This window comes from Leishmania mexicana, chromosome 23 (genome assembly GCF_000234665.1).
Source record: "Leishmania mexicana MHOM/GT/2001/U1103 complete genome, chromosome 23".
NCBI classification, from domain to species: Eukaryota; Euglenozoa; class Kinetoplastea; order Trypanosomatida; family Trypanosomatidae; genus Leishmania; species Leishmania mexicana.
The window spans coordinates 288,832-311,105 of NC_018327.1; the positions used below are offsets into that span (position 1 = coordinate 288,832).

Genomic DNA, 22,274 nt, shown 5'->3' on the forward strand with positions numbered 1-22,274 from the left:
GATGACGATGCGATGATCCGCGCCTCTTGTCGTTTCTTTCGGTCGAGACGAAGGGTCTGGTGAGCTATGTGTAGGTGGGTAGGCCGGCTCGGTGATCGTTGTGTCGCCCGACGAGAATGCGGAGAGGAGGGAAAAGGGGAAGATGGTGTCCCTATGATGGGCTCTGTCACTCCGACTCAGGCAGCGCTGCTCAGTAACACGTGCACAGGCAGAGACAAAGAGATGCATGTACGAATGCGCACGCCCGTTGCAAACCTCCAACACGCGTGCTCCGTAACTTTATATGTGTCCTTCTCCGCTCTGCAACAGTTGCTGAGACACCAGTCTTGCTACCTCGGTCTTGCTCCCGGGATCGACCTATGCGTTCTGCACTAATTTCTGCTATCGCCTTCCTTGTCGTCCGCACGGAGGCCTCTCACCAATGTTTCGCGGATTGCACCCTCTGCGCTTTTGGACGGGGTGGCCTCCTTCCGGTGATGCGGCGGTGGGAAGACTCGGGAGGTCGCGAAGGAATGTTCACGAACGTTTCGGGGTTGGCTAAGGACGGATAAAGACAGAGAGGATACAGGTGGGATTCCACGAGAAGCAGGCACACGCTCGCAGCAAATGCGGCACATCGGAACATTGTACCAACGAGGTTGGGGGATGGACAGTGCAGCCGAAATAGAGGCGCACACGCTCGTGCGTGAGCGTGGATGTGTGCCACGAAAATGCGGTAAGGAGAGGGAGAAGCGTCGAAGAGGGTTGGGAGAGAAGAGTCAACACAACCAAAAAGAAAGACACACATAAGGGAGGCTGATATCCGGGCCGATATCACGCATGCGGTCCTGCGCGCATGCAACACCACACCCGCCGTGCACCTGCAACAGCCTTCTGCTGATCGGCTGAACAAGGCGGTAGAGAAATCCAGTAGGCAAAGTACGTCAACGTGTCCATCCCTGTCACAGACAAGCCAGCCAAAGCATACGCCTACACCACCACACTTCACCTCCCGCTGTCGCGCTGCGGCTAACCCCTCGCCAGCTAGCACGAACCATCCGACCGTCGTATCGGGTCGTGTGTCTAACGGGCTCGTCCTGGCCTTCCGCACCCCTTCGTCGCACACGTGCTGCGCCATCGGCCCAGAACGGAGACTTCCGGGTGCACAGCACGCCGCCATCCACGCGGGCCGCGCTCAGAGCCCGGCTCCAGGGGCGCGGGCGGCGGCGTCTGTCGGGCGGGGTAATAGGGGGATGCCTCCCCGGCGTCGGAGAGCAGTACGACCAAATCTGTAATCTATACAGTTGGTGCCGGTGCGTCCGGTATTGCCGATGTGGCAGGCTCGCCCATCTTGTCCATGTGTTCCAATCCACAGTGGCCACAGACACCCTGAAGTGAGAGGCGTACGCGACGGGCCGGCAGCGCCAGCGCTTGTGCCCCGATCCGCCTCGGCACGTCCCCTTCACAAGTGCAGGGCCGCCGTGAGAGCGCCACGAGGAGGGAGAGCGAGCGCGTAGCAGCAGCGGCCGCACTTGCGTTCCTGTGCCGTGGTTTTCCCAGCAGTCCTTGCCGCAGGTCAGGCCCCGCCTCCACACTCCGCGCCGCAGCTGCAAGCAAGGGGTCCGCAGCCCCCTGCCTGTGCACCGGTGAGTGCGCCATCACGATAGCGCATCGCAGCTGCGCCTGACTTGATGGCCATCTGCCCGCAGCGAGTAAGGCGACGCCGCAACACGGGACAGTCGCTGCGCGCACGACGCTAGCGTCTTCCTCGTCCGGAGGGTGCGCCCGCAGCCCGGCAGATGATGATACGCTGCCGCACACGCGACCGCTGCGCATGACGGAGGTGTGCACGTGCGGGGCTCCGAGGGGTGCCCATGCCTGCGCACCGGCGTCAGAGCTGCAGAGGCGTTCTGACGACACAGCCATCCGGCGCGCGCACCCATCCCCACCCCAAGTGCGCAAGGTGGCCTCCTGGCGTGGCCGCGGAGACACGCAGGCAGGTGCGGCGCAACAGCGCTGTGGGGTCGGGGGCAGGAGCTCGGGCTCTTCGAGTGGGTGTCCGTTGTCTGGGTATTTGGGGGCACCCACGACGACTGCGGCTGCTTTGGCGTGAAGGTGCTGCTCAGGGGCCTTCCAGTAGTTGCCGACCAGCACCACTCGACCGCGCGGTGGCGCCGTGGAGCAACGCTGACGTCAGCCGTTCTACGTAGGAGTAGCGGAGGGGATTCGCTCATATACCGGACACTTGATCCGAAAACGACAAGATAAGAAGTCGAGGCAACGCCACACCATATAAGACAGAAACTGCAGGCACTTTCACGCTTCCCGCACCCCTTCAAAGCCGGTAATGCGAGCCTCCATCCATTACGGCCCGTGTTGACGCAGCAGATGTGACGCTAGCGTGTACCACTTCGGCCGGGCGATGTCCACGAGAAGAGATGAGCGCAGACGCGCCAGATAGGAACCCCGCTGCGTTGCTCCCTTAACAAGGGGGGGGAAGATATCATGGCCCACGTCTTGCCCGACAGCATGAGGGTAGCACGAAGCGCGCACACGCGTGCAGAGCGGGCGATTTGTAGAAAAAAAATCGAGTCAGAGTGGCTCCTGCCCCAATGTTCAAAGAATAACCTACGCGCCTTGACAGGCTTTTTTTCAAAACCTGTGCAGTCATCCTTGCGAACCGTCTTCCCGTCTCGCAGAGCTCCTACTGGAAGATGATCTTCATGGCTGAACGCACGTCTTGGCGGATGCGCAGATAGCGCAGCTTCTCCTCTGTCGACATGAGCTTCAGATAGCCTGATTCCTTCACCTCGCGAATGTGATCCAGTGGCATGATGAGCAGACTGCTCGTTTCCTTCAGCATCTGAAACAGCACCTCGACCACGGCACCACCAAGTCCTGGCGTGTTCGTGAGCGGGGCCATCGCCTCCTTGTAGGCAGTCACGTCCTGCTTATACACAAGCGCGCCGCGGTCGTTGGCAACGAAGCTCTTGAGGTGAGCCGAAATCCCGCGGTACAGGCACACACCCAAGGTGCGCACAAAGGAAGATGGCCCGCCATCGCCGTATAAAAGCTGCTGAAGGTTCATTGTACGTGCGCGCGCCCGCACGGCGCTGACGCTCGAGGCAGACGAGACTGTGAATGCCCCTTTCGTGGAGGACGGCATCATTGACTCCAGCATGGAGGTAGTACCGCCAGTGCCGCTGACCGCATCTGTCACCGCTGCCCGCGCGGCCTGATGCTGCTGCGCCGCTGCGCTGAGGGCCCCGCCGGCGGCCGTCTGCGACGACATCTGCCCCTGGTGTACCTGTCCATTCGACAATCGAATAAACTCGGAAGCCATATCGAATTGGCGTGTGATGTAGTAGCAGAACAAGGTGCAGGCACGCGTGCACGGCGGTGCCACCGTGCCGGCGTCGTCGTTCTTCGAGTCCGCTTTGGGCAAGTAGTCGCTCTTCAGCTGATAGTGCTGCAGAATCGAGAGGGAGCGAAGAAGAATTGCCTGCACGCACATGTTCAGTACGCGCTCCGAGCGCTCATCTACCGCCTCCAGAGCGGAGCTGCGAGCCTCCTCAACGTCCTGAATAAGCCGCGGGTACTGTTGCAGTAGCGGGACACAAATGGCATTTGTTGTGTCACTAAGAGTCATAAGGGAGGACTGGGCGAAGAGCAGCATTCGAATTGCACACTGCTGCGGCTCCATCTTTAGTGGCTGCAACAGCTCGTCCTCTGACTTGGGCTTGACTCGCCAGTTATCGCGATCGTTGCGCAGCGAATCCAGAACCTTGCGCAGCTCCGCATCGAGGTAGTTGCCGACGTACACGAGTGTGGCCTTGATGAGGTCGTACACGTACGAGCCCACCTCCTTAGGAAGCGCGTACGTCTTCACGCGGCCAGCCACCTCCGTCAGACACGTTATTACCTCCTTCATCTTCGCCATGTGCGCCTCGCGTAGGTCAAAGAACTCGTCCGGGATGGCGTGCAGACTGCGCGTGTACTTTTCCTCGATAAGTGTAAAGTACCGGTTCAGGAGCTCCAGCTCCGTGCGCTCAGCGCTATAGGTGGCTCGCCGCGCAAAGATGACGCCTACAAATCGGCCGAGGAACTCGACCTGGTTGGCGCTGAAGATGTTCTTGAGCTCCCTCATGTACTCCTGGTAGAAGCAGTAGAGGCGCGTCTCCATCGTGTGGTGGTAGGCAATGATATCGGCCACCCGAACGCCGCAGCGCCGCTTTGTGCGTGGGGTTAGGCTTCCCTCCGCCTGCATCATCGACGTCGCCTGGGTCTCCGCCAGCTTGATCTGCTGGCTCAGGAACGGCCTGACCACGCCGTCCGTGACACGTGACAGCAGCTGCTGGCGAGCCGTGTTGGTGGTACCGAAGATCGTCTCGACGACGACGACGTTGCGGCGAATGCGGTCGAGCAGGAAGCGGAAGGTCCGCTGCAGCTCCTTGTCGGTGTGCTGCCGGTAGTGGTCCATCGCACGCACCTCCGACGACTGCGGCAGCGGTGGCAGCCCCGGTAACGGCTTTGGGCTCCATTCGCTGAACAAGACCACGCCCAAGTCGTTGATGGAGCGAGAAAAGAACAGCGAAAGTAGTTCATCATTCGACGCTGTCAGCGTGTTGTACAAGGACGAGATGCGGCCAAGAGTCTTGAGCAGAGCCCGGCCGTACGCCTGATACACGGCCGTCTGCGGATGCTCATTGTAGAAGTCGTTGAAGCACGTCACAACGTGGAAGAGGTCGGACACGAGCTCCTTGCGCAACCAGTCCACGTAAATTCGAATGTTCCTCGCGTTGGCGGCCAAGTCGCCGAGTTCGTTCGCCAGCAGCGTGAGCCGCTGGCACCACTCGACCTGCGCCTCGGTGCAGAAGCGGAGGGCGAAGAGACGATCAAGTCCGGCCGCGACGGCGGCGGCCTCGGCGCGCTGCATGCGCACCTGTGTCAGGTCCACAATCGCGTCCCCGGCCGTGCCGTCACCGCCGTCCTCCATGGCCGCCGCCGCCTCGTCGTCGTTCCCGGCTTCTTCCTGATCGTCCTCGTCATGCTCAGCCACCGCCTCACCGCCCACCCCACCTTGCATACGCACTGCATTGTCGTCGTCGTCGTCACCTGCCACGTCCCTGTCGGTGGCGGCTCGTGGAGAACGCTGATGTGACTGCTGTGGTGAGAGCGAGCGCGTCTGGGAACGAGGGGAGGCGTCTCTCCTTGCAGCTGGACTGCGACGTCGCGCGCCGCTGCGAAACACGCGGGGCCGGCGCATGCCATGCGCCGGCTGAGCGTCGGCGTCTAGAGCCCCTGCAGTCGCTGAGGCAGACCGCTTCGCAAGGCTGCTGTTGTCATCCCCCTCCGAATCCGCGCCAGCCCCTGCCGAGCGCGAGGAAGTCAACGCAGCGCGTGTGGTGACGGAGCTGGCGGTGCTGCCGAGCCCATAGAGCTTTTTTGCTGAGGCAGGTGCGGCGGTGCTGATTACTGTAGTGTAGAAGCGAGGGCGGAAGGCGGACACGCGTCCGGCTGCCCAGCGCGTCGTCACAGCTGCGCGTTGGGTTTTGCGGGTGGCCGAGATGGACTCCAGCAGCGCGCGCAGCTCGCTGCTTGAGATGCTCGTCATCATTTTGAAGTAGCGCAGCAGCTGCGACACCGCTTTGCCACGCTGCACGCGTGCATTGGAGTGGGCCAGATGCTGCTCAATACCCGCCGTTGCGGCCTGCGCATTGCTGACGCGATTCTCGTACAGCTGAAGCCGCGCGGAGGTGCCCTCGAGCCCGAGCCTAACGGTCGCCAGCCTCCGCTTTTCCTGGATCTCGACTCGCTTGCACCGCACCTCCTCGCGGTGCAGCAACGCCTCCTCCTCTTCGAGTAAGCGGCGCACCTCCTCCGACGCCTCCTCCAGCGTGGACGCGAGCTCGCCGGCAAGGCTGGCAAAGTCCAGGTTGGCTGCGCCGCCGGCGGGACGTCTGTCGGCGTCAATGCCGCCACTTTTGTCGAGAACCGCCCCTGCTCGAGCTCGCATGCTCCTTGGAATTCGACTGCTGCCGAACAGAGGTGTGCCGTCGCTGCCCAGCAGCTGGGCTGCCTCGCTGTCCACATGCGTGCCAGCAACTGCGCTACCGCCACCGCGTGCCCCTCCAGCGCCGCCACTGCTGCCATCCCTACCGCCTGGCCCGGCAGTGGTGAGGACACGCTTTTGCTCGGCGCGGTGCCTCTGCAGCACTGGATATAACAGCCGCTGAGAAATGTTGTTCACGAAGAGCGGAGAGGAGAAGGCAATGGTGCTGAAAAGGGTACGGTCCACCATCATTCGCCGACCCGCCATGGCAGACTCCATTGGCCCTTCCGCAGCTGAGGACGTACTGACCAGCGCTGGAGCTGGCCCCGGTGAGGAAGCGGCGGTGGCAGCCCCAGATGCAGCGGAACTGCTGCTGTTATTGCATGCCGTGGAGGCTGCTGCGCCACCCCTAGGACCACCACGAGGTGCCACAGCAGAGGCCTGCAAGTCTGACCTACTTTCTCTAGGAGTAGCAGTGCCAACGGCGCATGGCGAAGTTCCTGGCATTGGCGACGGGCTCACCGACCGCTGTTCTGGTGCCCGTGCGGCAGGCACGGGCCCTTGTGCACCAGTCACGGAGGGAGCAAGCCGTACCAAGGACGCAGCGGCCACCTCAGCCTCCCTATGACCGCTGTCATCCTGCCGCTGCTGGCGGGCGGCAGCGGTGCGAAGAACACGGCGCTGCCGCCGCGGCTGCTCATTGACGTCTCTATCCATGGTGGTCAGCGAGTCCCGCCCTGGACTCTGTATTTGGTGTGCAACAACGAAAAATAAAACAAGGGAGACGAGGTTAAACACAGCAGTGAAGAGAAGCGCAGCCACCCACAGAGGAGGAGGAGACTGATCAGGCGCAGCAGGTCTATCTGTCTGTCTGCGTGTGTGTGAAAGAAGATCGGGATGCAGGCGGTGCCCGTGGTGGGGGACTACTGCATTGTGATGGGTTGCCGTACACGCGGTGGATGTTGCGCGTGTGCGCGTGAGGTGTGTGTGTGTGTGTGTGTGTGTGTGTGTGTGTGTGTGTGTGTGTGTGTGTGTGTGCGGTGATCACATCAAGAACAGGAAAGACGCGCCGACGTGGACTGGGCAATGGGAATGCAGACGAGGGGCAGGGGGGGAAGTGCAGCACACGTGGCGCAGAGCCACCGGCACGGGTGTGCGCTGCCGTGCGCCAGTGTCTCGTTTGTGACGGGGAGGAGAAGGGGGGGCGGGGGTGGTGAGGGACGGAAGGAGAGGCCGCGGAAAAGCGTGCGCGCGTGTGTATGAGCGTGGACGTAGGAAAGCGAGAAGGCCCACCTCACCATGAGCGTGAGTGGGACTGTTTACCGCTCACCAAAGCATGCGCACATGCACGGTTGCAGAAGTAGAGAACGAGCTTCTCAGCCCCTCCACGCCCTAGCGGGCGCCCTCTTCCTCTCTTCTTCTCCCCTCCCCCCCCCCTTTCTCCTCCAACCAAATTCGCCGTGCAGGAGATCCACACTCTCGACGCGAAGGGAGCACCTCCGTCTCCTTGTTCATCGGTGTACGTGCCTCACGGCTCGCATAGCGCATCCTTTTCTTTCGCTTCTTCCGTTGTTGTTGTTGTTAGACCACCATGCATTCATCCAACACGCTCACACACACACGCGGCGAGGAGACAGACACTTGCCAGCATAATCAGACGCCGCATTCCTTCCTTCGGCTATTCCTGCGTACACCACAGCCAACACCACCCCCTCGCCCCACACACAACCCGACATGCATCAGCATTATTGCTGAAGACGCGGAATTATGCTTCGTACCACTCGCCGGATCGCGGCTTCACAGAGTGCAAGCCCACACATGGGTTGAAGGAAACAGGGGGGGGGGAGTGTGTCGTCTCGTGTGTGTGGGGAGGAGAGCCAGCAAGGCCAAGAGATAGGCAGCCAAGGCGAGACGAGTGACACTGACCTGGCCTGTGTACTTGGCGATTATTGTAGCTCGACAAGAAAAATAAGCGAAGAGTTGGGCACGGCACTTTGCTCGTTGCTTTGTTGTTATTCTTGCCTTTTCCCGTCCTAGTAGTGGTAGTGGCAGCGTAGCACCCTCCCTCCTCCCTCCTCCCTCCCCCCTGCACCTCTACAAACAGGTCATGCGCACATGGCTTTACGCCCATCACCCAGGCATGAAGCACATTGTGTGGAGAGACGAGGGGGGATGGAGGCAGATGAGCCAAAAGCGCACGAACGCACACACATCGCGAGGGGAGAGACACACAAAGCACCGCATGTTGCTCCCTTCCAGAAGCGCACAGACAAGAAGGCACGCAGAAACCACTGCGCACTCGGCGTTGGGCATTCTAGGCGAGCGGGGAGGTCCCCACCCATGCACACAATACAGAGAGACACAGAGTGACGTTAGCATGAAACATCTCTCACACGTTGCGCTGCGCTTGCCTGTCCATCTTTCGCTCTCCGGTATGTGGGTTGCAACGGTGGGTGTGCTGCTCGTGGGCATGCGTGTGTGTGTGCGTGCGTGCGTGCGCGGCTGCACAAGCACAAAACCCGGTAACTATAAAGGTGGAAGAGCACAAACGGCAAGCAAATCGAAGCAAGTAAAAAAAGAAAACAGACAAGAAAAGCGTGAAGAGCTCCGGATATGTCCCCCTTGCCCACCACCACACACACACACAAACAACAACACCAAAAACGATATCAGAAGCCCCATGCAGCAAGTAGCCGATCTGCGAAACAGAAGAGGGGGCAGGGGATGGGGAACAAAAATGAGAGAGGTGGTCGGAAAATGACGCGGGGAGGAGGAGGTTGATGAAGATGATGCTCGGAATGAGAGAGAGAGACAATGAAGAGGGATGGTATGCGAGACAGCGGGCGCAGAGGGGACTGCGAGGGGATAACGCACACGCCGCCACAGTCCCCCTCCCCCTCCCAACCCTCCTCCTCCTCTAATAATAATAATAAACTAGAAAAAAAAAGCATCAAGCAACGGCACTTGAAGACGACAAGTTTCCTTCTGGGGGTGGGGGGTGCAGGAGAAGCCACAACTGAGGGACAGTCGCCCTCTCTTCATTCTTTGCTTTTTCTCGGGCGTTGCTGCAGAGTCCACTCACTTTTTACTTTTCTCAGCTTCTGCTCGCTTTACTGCTGCCACTCACCCACCGGCCCACCGACCAGCCCCTCTCTCCCCTCCCCGTCGCTGCCTTCGCATGACGTTGTTTTTGGGGGGACCTGTGACGTGGCCACATCAACAAGAATGCGTCGCGCACGCACCATAAAACCGTCAAAGACAATGATGACCTCTGCGGGCGAAGAGGCCTACTTTGGCTTGGGCGGTTATATGGCGCCTGTGCACCGGAACACGGTAGGACGAGGGGAAAAGGGGGTCAGAGGATGATGAAGACACAAACGAACAAACGAAAAATGAGGAGGGCAACGAGATGAGCGAGGCTGGTCCTTCGGCAGCGAAGTTTCCTCTCCACGCAAGGATGAGCACGAAGCCTGTACCATGAGCAGTTGCCTCGCAGACATGCAAAGAGGCAGCAGCAGAGACAGGAGAGAGTTGAAGCGAGGTGAGGGGAAGAGTTCTCTCTGACACCTTCCGCATAAGTAAGCGCACGTACACAAGAGAGGAACGCCGGGACTACGCCAACCACCACCACTCATGTGCGTTGTCGTTTCGAACGCATCCCCTGAGGTCTGGTCTGCCTTGCAGTCAGAAGGCTTGCGGAGCAGCTCATGATGTAGGGACGCCGATACAGCATTAGTTCTTCTTCTTGGCAGCCGCAGCTGCCGCACCACCTGTGGCGGAGGCCTTCTTGTTGTCGTTGCTGCTCCCGCTGGCACTGTGCGAAGCCGCTGCGTACGGCTTCGCGGTCTTCTTGCCGCGCATGCCACCGATGCAGCAAGAGCACCACACGAAAATGAGCATCGCGCAAATCACCGCGACACTGCTAAGCAGGTAAACGGCAAGGATGCCGTTGTAGAAGCTGTCCTCCGCATCCGGAATAAGGTCCACTAACGCGTCTAGCATGCTGTCGCCGATGGAAGTCCAATCACCTGCCCGTGCCGCGGCCACAGTGCTCTTGACAGCGGTGACAACGCCGTCCGGCATTTTAGCCCCGTAGGTGTAATACGCGATGAAGAGCTCCACCCAGATCTTGTACACATAATCGTAGATGATCAACGCCGCCACCACCGGGGGCAGCACAGTGACAGCGACAGTGCCGGCCGCAACGCCGAGGCCGATCGGTACAGCCGCGTAGCCCACCATGACCGCGGCCTTTTTCGCCAGATCCATCAGCGGCATATCCGGCCGCTTGCCGGACGCAGGCAGCAGCTCGGCATATATGGCAGTCGCCTTGTCACAGTAGTACTCCACCGACTTCGTGTAAGACTCGACAACGGGGGTGTAGGAGTGGATCAGGTACTGCGCAAAGCCACTCGCGGTCAGATACAGAGTCTTGCAATGCGTGGTGGTGAGACGAAGAAGGTAAAAGGCTCTTTGCTTGTATTCACCCATTGAAGATAAGTCCGGCTGGCTATCGAGCCACGCCTGCGACTCTTCAATGCACGTCTTGGGCACGCTCCCGCCATACATGCGCAGCGTCTGGATGTCGTAGACGAGCAGGTCGTCCTGCCTCGCAGCCAGCCACTTCTCCAGCTCTGCGACCTTGTTCGGGGCGTGCACGCGGGCCTCATTCAGCGCCGAGCGGGCGTCACGAACCGCAGTCGCCTTATGCTGGCGGTGCTCGTGCACACGGAAGAGGTACTCCTCAACGCCCTTCGCACAACCCTGCGGCAGCATCTCGGCAGAGTAGTGGATCATGTCCACAGAGTCGATCCTCCGCTTCGCCCTCTCCTCTTCCTCGCGACGCTCAAGCTCCTCCTCCTCCCGGAGCCGACGCTCTGCCAGTTCCTTTTCCTGGCGCCGACGCTCCTCCAGTTGGCGCTGACGCTCCTGCTCTTCGCGCTGACGCTCCTCCAGTTGGCGCTGACGCTCCTCCTCTTCGCGCCGACGCTCCTCCTCTTGGCGCTGACGCTCCTCCTCTTCGCGCCGACGCTCCTGCTCTTCGCGCTGACGCTCCTCCTCTTCGCGCTGACGCTCCTCCTCTTCACGCTCACGCTCCTCCAGTTGGCGCTGACGCTCCTGCTCTTCGCGCTGACGCTCCTCCTCTTCGCGCTGACGCTCCTCCTCTTCACGCTCACGCTCCTCCAGTTGGCGCTGACGCTCCTCCTCCTGGCGATGGTGGAGCGCTGCCTGTTCCTCCTCGCGGCGGCGAAGCGCTGCCAGTTGCTCCCGGCGCTGAAGCAACTCCTCCTGGCGACGCTGACGCTCTGCCAGTTCCTCTTTCTCCTCGACATCAGCCTCAGCTTCAGCCGTCTGCACTGCAGCGGCGGCGGCTCGGGCCTCCTCGGTAGTTTTTTCCGTCACCGAAATATGCTGTGCAACACGCTCGCCGGCAGCATCCATGGAAGCGTCCACCTCCTCGTGGGCACGCACAAAGGTCATCATGACGGCCAAAAACAGCAACACGACCGCGACGCACAACAGTGTGCGCCGGCGAGAAATGGCATGGAAGAGCTTCATGGCGCAGTTTGTGCGGTGTCTCTCACACTGTGCGTGCGTGTCCGTCCAAGGTGGATACCTCTCTGTACTCCCAATGCGGCAGCTTTTTCTTGCCTTTCGTGGCGTTTCTTGCTGTCGTTCGTTTTATTAAGGGAATGGTCAGGGAAGCAAGTGGAGGGATCAATGGAGGGAGGATGTGTGCGTGCGTGCGTGTCTGTGTATGTATGTGTGTGTGTGTGTGTGTGTGTGTATGTGCTGAGAGATCAACACGTGCTTTCCGCTCGAGCTTGTGGTGACGACTCAGTCCGTAGGTCTATTGGTGCGTGTTCAGGTGAGTGTTTCGCTATGGGAGGAGAGAGTCGAAATACCAAACACAAAAAAACAGGAAAAATGATCGAGAAGGTTTGCAGTGCAACGGTGTCAATGTCAGTGACAGCAATCACGAACAAGTGCACACGTTGACTCACCAGTTGCGTTGGTGACGATGAACACGCACACCGCCTCCGCTGTCCGGTTCGCTGAGCAATAGAATGAGAGGCACAGGGGAGAATGCGCAGCACGCACGCTCAAAGGAAGAGCTGACGAAAAAAAAAGAAAAACGTATGAAAATAAAGTACTGAAGTTTTCTTGCCGTTTCGCACACCTTTGGTACGCGCGGTGCCGGTGCCGTAGGTGAGGGATGCGCGGCCAAAAAGAATGCGATACAAGGGAGGGGACAGAGGGAAGACAGGGGGTGGGGGGCAGGAGTAGAAGAGTCGACGGAGAGAGGCACACTACAGGAAAACGAAAAAAAAAGAAAGAAGGCGTAGATCTTCGTCCGTGTTTGACGTCCACTATAAGGACTCCAGCGTACTGAAAGTATATATAGATATATATATATATATACGTCTGTGTGGGGGTGGGTGTGTGGGTGTTTGGCGTCGTTGTTTTTTTTTTCAGGCGTGATGCGGATCTTTCGCATTGTATGCGTGGGCGTGTGTCACATGCATGTGATGGAGGCGTTTTATTATTATTTTCGAGTGGTGTCGTCGTTTCGTGTGAGGGTGGTTGAGGGAGGGAGGGAGAGAGGGAGGGGAAGTTCCACGAACCCAAACCACGGCCATCGGATCCAGCCATCACACATACGCAGATGGCGGTCGTGGGACCATCATGCATGTTTGGATGTGCAAACACAGAAGAAAAAGGGAGAGGACGAGAAGAAGTCGAGTCAAGTGCATGTATTGGCCATCGCGCCATGCGTCCCGCTGCCGCCTGGGGGTGGAGGGGAGCAGGGGGAGGGGGCAAGAAAGGGCGGGAGAAATACAAAGGCAAAACAGCAACGGACATGTATAGGGGAGGATGTAGTACAGTGGTCCCTGTGATCGCCGCATTTGAGTTGACGGACTCATCGCCGGCAGGCTTCAACTGGTCCTCCGTCTTTTGCTTTTTTATGTACTGCAGACCTTTCCGTGCCTGCCAATGCGCGTTCAAATGCCGGACTGAGCCTACACCATCACTGGTAATCAGACCACGCAGCAGCACACACTTCGATGCATTGTGTGGCTCCATGCATAACGGATGTTGGGCAACATGTTTCCTTCTGTCCCTTGCACGGCTTTAGCGGCGCAGCGCCACCGTAGAGAACTTGCGATCACAGCTGGTGATGCTCCGGCCCTGCCGACCCGCCTTGTAGGCGGCATCCACGATGGGCAGAAAGTCGTACAAGTCCTCAAAGGCAAAGAAGTTGATCTTGTTGTTGTTGCCTGTCCCGACGTCGACTCGGATGTGGCGATTTCGGTAGAAGAACATGACAGCGAACGGGTCACGATCGTGGCCCAGCTCGTAGAGGTCGTTGAAGGCCGTCACCTCACGGGTGTCCACAAAGTACATGGTGCAGTACTTGCGCACCTTGGGCGCGAGTTCGCTGAGCAAGGCGTCCATCTGACGCGTGCGCAGGTAGTGTTCATCAACATTAGCTGACAAGAGGGCGGCTGTCGTCGCCGACGCCACCGCACACGCGCCAGTTCCGTCCACATCGTCGTGTCTACGCTTGCGGGTAGATAGCGCCGACGAGGACGAAGTCAATGACCCTTCGACTGCTGCGGAGGTCGAAGTTGCGGTGCCACGTTTCGCCTGTCGACTGTACTCCTCCGCTTCCGCTGCGGCGGAAGTGTAGCTGCTAAATCGGATCAATACCAGCTTGTCTGCGGAGTCCAGCACAATGTGCCGGTCAACGTCCCATGCACTCTGCAGGGTGACGATATTAGTCATTCTTCACAAAGTCTGAGGATGCGCTGCGCAACCACGAGGACGAGCACTTTCTTCGCACAGCACTGCTCAGGGATAGTGGGGCAGATACCTCTCCCTCAGCTCCGTTCATGCGACGCTCGAGGTCGTTGCCAACAAGAGGCGGCAGCAGTGAAAGCGGAAGAAAGAAAACGCTCAGCGAATACCGACAGATGTGGCGATGGCGAGCAACAATGCGAGACCGAGGGCGCAGGCATGTGGAAGCAGTAGTCACGTGGAGAAGAGCAATGTGAGTGCGATGGCGGGTTTCGTCACTTCAACGCCGCATACCAGTGAGGAAAAGGCGAAGGGATGAGGAAAACACGGAAAAAAAGTGTGATGTCGATGCAGGTCCACCGAACAAGCAGCGGCGTGTGGGCGAGTCGGTTCATCCTCTCCTTTGAACTTGCCGCATGATTCCCGCGTGCGGCGCCGACACGAGCACAAGCGTCAGCAAAACAGGCGTTTTGCACGCATGTGTGCATCATGAGAGAGGCAGCCACTAAAAGAGAGAGAAAGCAGCGATAGGCGTCACCATCCACGAGCACTTGCCGCACAGTGAGCACGTGTGAGGAACAGCACAGCGCGGCGCTGTTCATGTCGTTTCGTTTTTTTTCTTCTCGTGCCGAGTGGGTGCCCTACGAAGAAGCGAGCTGCGCTGGCGAAAACTAGTGGAGAGCTGATTTTCGGCAATGATGTTGCGTTATCGCCTGCTCGAAGACAGAGAGCTGAGGCCCTCCCTCCCTCCCTCTCCCCCCCCCCCGCGCTTCCTCTTCCAGGTATCTACGAGGGCCAGTTCCATAGTTCACCGAAGGCTCAGGAGGGGGGAGGTGAGGACGCTCGAAAGCACAATGACAGGCCGTCGGCCAATATATCAGGACGGAATAGAGCGGGGATGTGACAGAGTACAAAACAGACACAAGACAGCTACATCGAATCTACTGAATGAATTGTGAGGAGGACAAAGAACACAACACCCGAGCTTCCCGGCTTTGTACCCCGTCGCAGAAGGGGGACATCTCTCTCGCATCTCGAGGGACACGTCTCGCCGCCCCAGCGATCAGACCAAACACGCCACGGAGCCATGAAACACAACCTTGGCACCCGATGCTGTCACGCCGCTTCACAGCGTGGACATGATGCACCCTATCGTAATTCGCAGGTGCCCGGGCAGATGAGGCGATACTCCGTTGTCTCGGAGTACGAAGATTCGGTATTGCCCGGAAGGACCTGCGGAAGGGAAAAGCCAGGGTAGATTTAGACGTCGTGCCCATAAATCAATCCCTCGTCGGTGAGCGATGCACGGCAGGTGGGGCATTCGTGGCGCTTGGCGCAGTCAAAATAAAGCCGTGCGTTCCGTCAAGCTTCACCTCATCCCAGCGCGTCATGCAGATGGCGTCGCTGTACGCGTTGGCCTCATCCGGTTTGGGGAAAAGCATTGTTTCGGGCAGTTGGCGCATAGAAACTGCTGCGCTGCGTCTGGTGGGGAAAGGCGTGAGTTCTATCTCCATGTTTCGCATCTGGAATGTGCCACTGCAGGCCGTATGCGCGCCGTCTGGATGCCGACACTGCCTGCAGCTGAGGGTTTCCCCGTTCCGGGTGTGGCTGTCATGACGGCTGTGCATCACAGCCCCTAGGTTGTTGCACGTATGCGTGAGTGGGATGAGCCGTCCGAATTTGCCACGCCATCCACCTCAGCGCGTATGGTCGTCGACACACCGGGCAAAGTAAGCATTCAGGGACATCTATGGAGTCCCCAGTGCGTTGCTCGTGCGCAGTGTTGCCGCGTACGATGGGCTGTGGAAAAGCCGGGTGGGCGTAGCGGCACAGCACTGACTGAGTGTCTCCCTCGGATGTATCGCATAATTGGTCTGCAGTCCTTCACGCTCGTGCAGGAAAGGCATCGCACGCTCTCTGTGTGATCAACGTCTTCTAGAACCGGAGCCTCAGGAGCCGCGGACCCCTTCGCGTGTGAGGGGTCTGGTCGGTCCCTCGCTCTTCGTTGCTTTCCTTTGCCTCTGCCGTACAGCACCTTTACACGGACGGCTTCGCTGCGGAGGCTAAAATGCTTTCCACGACGACCTGCACGAGCCACGCATGCTGCATGTCCAACGCAGCCGACTCAGCATCCAGGATTTCGGCTCTGACTGACGGCCCCGATGCCGCGGCACGGTCGGCACCGAGGCCATCGCCAAAGTCAGTGCGGCGCCCGCGCATGCCTCGGCCTCGGTCGTAGTACCCGCTTCTGGCACCGAGCCCTACGCCAACACCACGATTTGCGTAGCGGGAGTTGTATAGTTGATAGGTGCCCAGCCCGGCCCCGCTCCTCGGCGACGTAGATGTGGCTGTCACGTTCAGCTGCGAGCGAACATGCTGCCAGGTGCGGAACTCGGCGCATGGCTCAGCGCTGCCGACGGTCACCTCTTCTTCTCGGCGCTCACGCTGCCCTGACGCGGCGGACACGTCTTGAGTGGCCAGTCGGTAGCTGTGTGATACCTTCGGAGCCGTCAGCATCGCGGCATTGCCCGACGTCACCACAGCGGTAGCGGTTGAGGAGACGTCAGAGGGTGATGCTCCTGAAGTCGCGGCGCCGGTGAGCAGAGAAGAGCTGTCGGCAGCGGTATCCGCTGCTGTCGTCATCGCGGCGGACGGTGTAGGCGCCGTGTTGAAAGGGGAGGCAGCCGGAAGAAGGGGGTTGTCTACGGTGAGAGCGGCCTTGGTGCCGACGATGCGCAGTGACTGCTGAAAGACACCCTCATCACCTCTGTCCTCGTCGGTTGGGTGAAGAATGCCGTTCCCGCAGGTGGCGATATGGAGAGAGACGCAGAGGTAGGATGGACGCGCTGATGCGGCCCTGCCCGCTACACGCCCTTTTCCCTCGCCACCTTCCTTGGCAGTCTCTTCAATGCCATAGTACATCTCCGCCTGTACGCAGAGGGGCTGAAGGGTGTCGGGAGAACGGCGGAGCACACGACCAACTACCATATCAGGGCACGTCCAGTCGAGCAGGTGCAGCACAACCGCCACGGCATCCCAGCCAAGACTATCCATGATGCCTAGCGATACGGCCGCCGCCGAGTCGGTCGAAGGAGGACTTCCGTGGTCAATCACTACCATACAGATATGACGCATCGCGCCGACAACGCTCGCTGCCGCATCCACAGCGATGGAAGTTGGGGCAGGCGCCGAAGGCTTGTGCGTCGTCTCCACCTTTGCCGTTGCCTCTGGCGGCTTCAACGTGGCCGTTGCGGTACCGGTCGGTGTCACGGTAACGGAGCTCTTCTCAGTGGCGCATAGCCTCTCCTTCTCCATGCCGCCGCCTCTTGGCCCCTCCGCATCCTTGAGCGCGCCTCCAAGGTTGGTGTCCATGAAGTCGAATACCGAGAAGCCGCCATAGCGATCGACTGCCGGCGCTGCCGTTTTGGTTGAAACCGTTGTGAAGGCGCTACTACCACCCAACGCGGTCTTCGCGGGACTCGAGGCCGCCGACGCCTTGCAGCCCGTCTTGCCCGTGGCACGCCGCACGCCGAGTGACTTACGCAGTTGTGTCACAGACGCGTCAGACCAACCGCGACGGCACCCGCCGCCGCGGTAGAGAAAAAGTCGTTTCATTTCCGGCTTGCCGCGCGTCACAGTCGCTGCAGCGGCTGCACAGGCTGCCAGCGTCTCCGCCGAAAGGGCGCACTCCACGACAATCTGCTTATCGCGCTCAAGCAGCCAGAGCAGCGCCGCCCGAACACCAGCCTCGTCACAGTCCGCGCTGTAGTCGACTAGATAGATGACCTCCACATCATCCACCAGAGAGTCCGCGGAGCTGCCAGCGGCCGCAGGGGTAGAACTGAGGGACGTCGCACCCGAACGCGCAGACCAAGAGCCGGCGCCGGTCACTGCTGGTGAGGAAGAAAAAGATCCTCTGATGCCGACGCCGCCGTTCTTGTCCGTTTCACAGCTCTGTTCGCCCAGCAGCAGCGTGAAAAACCAGTTCCACGACGTCGCCATGACGCAGTCCTTCTTTGCTTCAGCGGAGGCCGAGGCGGCACGAGCGCCTGTCAGGATGGACGAGGTGACGACGGCGCTTGTCGCGCTGGTCTTCTTCGATTCATCCCTGGCACCGCCGTTGGCCACCGGGTCTGCCACGCTACCAGGAGCACACACCCGCACGTCGACCAAGGGTTTGTCTGCCCCAGCCACAGCGCTTTTATTGGCTCGAGGAAGGCGGTAAAACTGCACACATCGCAACGCAACTGCACAGGCCCTCTCTGCCGATGCCTTCCTCTCCGCGTTGCTAGCGGCTGCCGTGACGGCGCTGCCTTTAAAGACGTTGTGGCTGTGGGTTACCTTGGCGTCGTCGGTGCCGACGACAACGCTGACGCGGAGGCCGCCGGCGTGAATGGCCCACCACTGCTGAAATACGGTTGGTCCTGTGCCGATGATGGCAACACGGGGTGTTTCAGAGCCTCCGTCAACGCCGCTGCCCACCTGATGCAGCAGCCCGCCGCCACCAATTCCAGGTCTGCCGAAGCCGCTGCCACCTCCGTAGCCACCGTAGCCAGTGAGACCACCTCCGCTATGTGCATACCCAGCCGAAAATTGGCTAGTGACACGCCCTGTGTCACTGCCCCGGTAGGAAACCCCCGTCGAGGCGCCACGCCCACCACTCCCCAGGCCGCCGGCGCTAAAGCCCGCCCAGTTCATGAGTGAGAATGTGAAGGGAAGAGGCCCGGGCTACCGAGAGTATCAGCAGGTGCGGCTCTATGTGTGGAGGTGTGGGTGACCAAATCTATGAAAAATGCAGCACGGCTGACGAGCACCGTAGCGGCACCGGGCTGCGGAGGCGGCCGCCGCCGCTTCGATGCTGCGGTATTGCTTTCTGTATTCTTCCTAGAAAAGGCCAATGCCCGCAGCGGCAAAGCGAAAATGAGTCGCTGCGCTTCCGAGCGCGCAAATCTTCGAGTCTGCGTAGGAGACCCTATGTACGTACTTTAGGGTGTGGGCGTGTGCAGGCGCGCGTCCCAGTGTGCAGAGCACAGCAGGGGGGAGGAACGAACGAAGAAGCGGGAGCGATGCACCGCCGCGCCGCACTGCCTAAAAGTCCCGCTGACAGGTTCAAGGTCGGAAAAAAAAATGGATGCGCCCAGGCGTGTGCAACGCCGTGGCAGATACGCAAGTCAGCTTGGGAGCTGTCATGCAGTACGATCCACTGTCGAGGCCAAGCGAGGAGAGGTGAAGAGCAGGTTGTCGAGACGGAGAGGGTGAATAGCGGTTGGGCATTGGACCCAGGGGGAGCGAGACGCCCAGTGCAACCGTAATGTGCGAGAGAAGAGAAAGTGCGAGGCACCCGCCAGCGTCTGCAGAGGGTGCGAAAAAGGAGGAGCCACGCGGATGGACACGCTTGCTCACGTTTTCTTCTCCAAAGTCATCCGGAGACGCCATGTGACGCGGCGACGAAGCGCTGCCCTTGCAATGATTGCTGAGCACACACGCACAGGCGCAAGTGCTGGTGTGCGGCCTAATCCGCCCGACCCGATGACGCTGGACATGCGAGTCGCGCACAAGCACACCATGGGCACTCGCACGCCTTCACCTCCACATTGTGCCCTCTTCACCCTTCGTTGTTGTATTATGGTGATGCAGCTGGTTGTTCGTATGTGCCTTCCTCCGTCGCTTTGGGTGGGAAGAAGGGGCCCTTCTCCGTTTGTGCATGCGGCTTCGATGTAGAGGTGCGCAGGTGACAGTGCGTGTGTGTACATGTCGATGAAAAACAAGCGGAGCGTACGCTTGTGCCGTCCCCCTCCCTCTCTCCCCAACATGGGGCGCGATCGTCGACTCAGGGAAGGAGAGGGAAAGAGGGTGGGTGAGGAGGCAGTCGATGAGTTGTGGACGGGTGTGTAGTCGGCACTGGGGAGGGGAAGGATGGGCCAGTGGATAATAGACACGAACAGCCACAAAAAAAAGCAGGCAAGGGAGCGAACCTCGGCACATTCCCGCTCGTGAAGAACGTCCAGGGCGGGGCGGGGGGTGGGAGGAAGGGGAAAGGGGGAAGGAACACCGCGCCAGGCATGCGGCATAGAGAACAAGGGAGGAGGCTCAACGCAGAGAGGACCGTATCGCCCATGACAGCAGAAAGAAGAAAACGCGGGGCGGAAGCGAGAGCTCGAAATGGCACCCACGAAAACGTCCCCCCCCCCTTCGAGTGCCCGGCCGGCGAGGGGAGAGCAGAGGTAGAGAGAAGGAAACGGCACGCCGGAGGAGGGGGGTGGCGAAAATCTCAAACAGTCTCTGATGCGGCCATCGCTGCTGAAAGACACGCTTCGTCCTGTCATGTGCACACTCATGGGCTGCTCACCATGTGCGCCACGCGTATCCATGCAGGTGCACGTCGGCACCACTGCGCAGAGATTACCCCCTGTCTCTCTCTTTACGCAGTAGATCCATCGTTGCGACCGATAAGGGCAGACTCAAGCATCTTGTCCATCACGGCCTGCGTCTTCCACGACACCGTCGCCCAGTAACGCGAACTCTCCTCCTCCGCCTTGAACCGCCGCGCGTCGCCCTCGCCGTCTGCGTAGAGGATCCTTGCTACGTCACCCCACAGCTCCGTGCACTGCGAATTGGGTGTGTCGCCCTTTACCGTGTGCTTCACCTCGGTGTGAAGGTTGTGCAACTCGCACACGTTGTCGTGGCTACTGTTGTGCACCTCGTAGTACTCCGTTTCGGGGCGGTTTGTCATGGGCAGACACATGTCGTCCAGCTGCAGCGTTCCCTCTGTCGTGGTGATGTGCAGAGTCTGCTCAAAGGCCGCTTCGAAGGAAACGAAGAAAGACGCGAGTGCCACCTCGCCCCCCACCTCGAATATCATGTCACCAATGAAGGAGATGATGGTCCCCTTGTCGTTCTGCTTGAGAATGCGGCCCGTCACCTCTGTCGGCATCTGGAAGTCCATGATGTGCAGCGCGTAGCGGATGCAGTACCAACCAAGATCACCGAGGGCGCCGTGAGGCTCCAGCTCTGGATTAGTACGAATATCGTTCGCCAGGAAGGCCTCGTCACCACTCAGTGTGAAGTTCGCGAAGATGTGCTTCACCGGCCCGCCCATCTGCTTCACTGTCGCGCACACCTCCTTCACCCGCTTGCCGTGCGAGAGCATTGTGCCATCCATGTAAAGCAGATTCTGCTGGTCCAGCGCCTCGATCCATGAGCGCAGCATCTCAGCATCGGTGGCTGGCGGCTTCTCACCAACCACGTGCTTCTTGTGCTTAATACACTCCCTCACCCAGTGGTTACGGGCGTTCACGGGAATGGCAATGTAAACGACATCCACGTCCGCAGCAGACACAAGCTCCTCGTAGCTGCAAACCGCCGGCACGGCCGCCTCATCGACCTTGAGCGCATCGCACACTCGCTTCACAAAGCTATGCCCTCTATCGACATCGCGGCACCCGACGCAAGTGACAGACATGCCGTTCGCGTGAACACCGGCCCAGGCGCGCCAGGCAATATTAGCCGCCCCGAGAATGCCTACACGAGGAGCTGATGCACTCATGTTGCCCCGTGAATGTGCGCTCGGATCTGTGACCAAGCTTGCGTATTCATGTATGTGGATAGGTTGGCGCGTGTACACTGGCCTCTCCTGCCTGTCCAAGCAGGCACTGAGATACGCCGTGGTGTGTATCTCCCTTGTAGTGGTGGTGGTGATGTGTTCTCGGCTTTTTTTTTGAGGGGAGAGAGTGGAGGGGAAGAGAGAAGGCGTTGTTGTTGGTGCGCTTCGAGGATGAGCTGCGCATGTCCGCGTCGCGTGCGTCGCATGGGAGAAGGAGTAGAGAGGGGTATCGGATGTGCGCCACATAGTCTTGCACGCGTACACGGGTGTTCTGTGCTCGTGTCCACACCCCACAAGGAAGTAGGGCACACACACACGTGCACAAGTCATAATAATGACCCTAGACGCAGAGAGGAGTGTAAGAGGCGAGGCGACACGACAAGCGTCGGGTGAAAGCTGTGAAAGACACCGGCGACCCTCACCGTAACCTCGCTCTCTGCGATTCGCCTCCTCACCTTCACCGCTGCGAGTGTAATGTACGCGTCGGCCTTTAACGCGTGCTCACACACAGTGTGCACGTGGACTCCCTCGTACTCTCTCACACACAAACAGAGAGAGAAAGATGCTGCACGTGCGCACCAATGCGGCGGCAACGGTAATTGGGATGTATGTTGAGGAGGCGGCTGCAGATGACTATCCCATTCCTCCTCCTCCCCACCCCACCCCACCCTCACCTTAACCTTCAGTGTTCTCCGCACACGAACGCACGTGAATACGCCGGAAGGACCCACCACATACCCACAGAGGCGTACGCCCAGAGGGTGATCACCGCGGTGGTGAGCTGTCGCCGTCACCGCTTCCGACCAAGGAGAGGGAGGCGTCTGTGCTGCTCTTTAACGA

The 22,274-nt window shown here is 59.7% G+C and overlaps 5 protein-coding genes across 5 annotated transcripts; all 5 read right to left on the reverse strand.

The window, feature by feature from the left end:
- Positions 1–2,683: 2,683 nt before the first annotated feature.
- On the reverse strand, positions 2,684–6,283 carry LMXM_23_0630 (conserved hypothetical protein; the record flags this gene model as incomplete). The annotated part of the gene is made up of 1 exon (XM_003875651.1): positions 2,684–6,283. One exon carries the CDS (start codon positions 6,281–6,283, stop codon positions 2,684–2,686), a length of 3,600 nt encoding a protein of 1,199 aa, XP_003875700.1.
- A 3,480-nt stretch (positions 6,284–9,763) lies between these two features.
- LMXM_23_0640 (conserved hypothetical protein) lies at positions 9,764–11,590 on the reverse strand (the record flags this gene model as incomplete). The annotated part of the gene is made up of 1 exon (XM_003875652.1): positions 9,764–11,590. The coding sequence occupies one exon, from the start codon at positions 11,588–11,590 to the stop codon at positions 9,764–9,766; it is 1,827 nt and encodes a 608-aa protein (XP_003875701.1).
- Positions 11,591–13,165: 1,575 nt separating this feature from the next.
- LMXM_23_0650 (putative DIM-like protein) lies at positions 13,166–13,819 on the reverse strand (the record flags this gene model as incomplete). Its single annotated transcript, XM_003875653.1, has 1 exon — positions 13,166–13,819. The coding sequence occupies one exon, from the start codon at positions 13,817–13,819 to the stop codon at positions 13,166–13,168; it is 654 nt and encodes a 217-aa protein (XP_003875702.1).
- A 2,049-nt stretch (positions 13,820–15,868) lies between these two features.
- Positions 15,869–18,529, reverse strand: LMXM_23_0660 (hypothetical protein, unknown function; the record flags this gene model as incomplete). The annotated part of the gene is made up of 1 exon (XM_003875654.1): positions 15,869–18,529. One exon carries the CDS (start codon positions 18,527–18,529, stop codon positions 15,869–15,871), a length of 2,661 nt encoding a protein of 886 aa, XP_003875703.1.
- A 1,723-nt stretch (positions 18,530–20,252) lies between these two features.
- Positions 20,253–21,377, reverse strand: LMXM_23_0670 (oxidoreductase-like protein; the record flags this gene model as incomplete). The annotated part of the gene is made up of 1 exon (XM_003875655.1): positions 20,253–21,377. The coding sequence occupies one exon, from the start codon at positions 21,375–21,377 to the stop codon at positions 20,253–20,255; it is 1,125 nt and encodes a 374-aa protein (XP_003875704.1).
- Between the last annotated feature and the right edge of the window lie 897 nt (positions 21,378–22,274).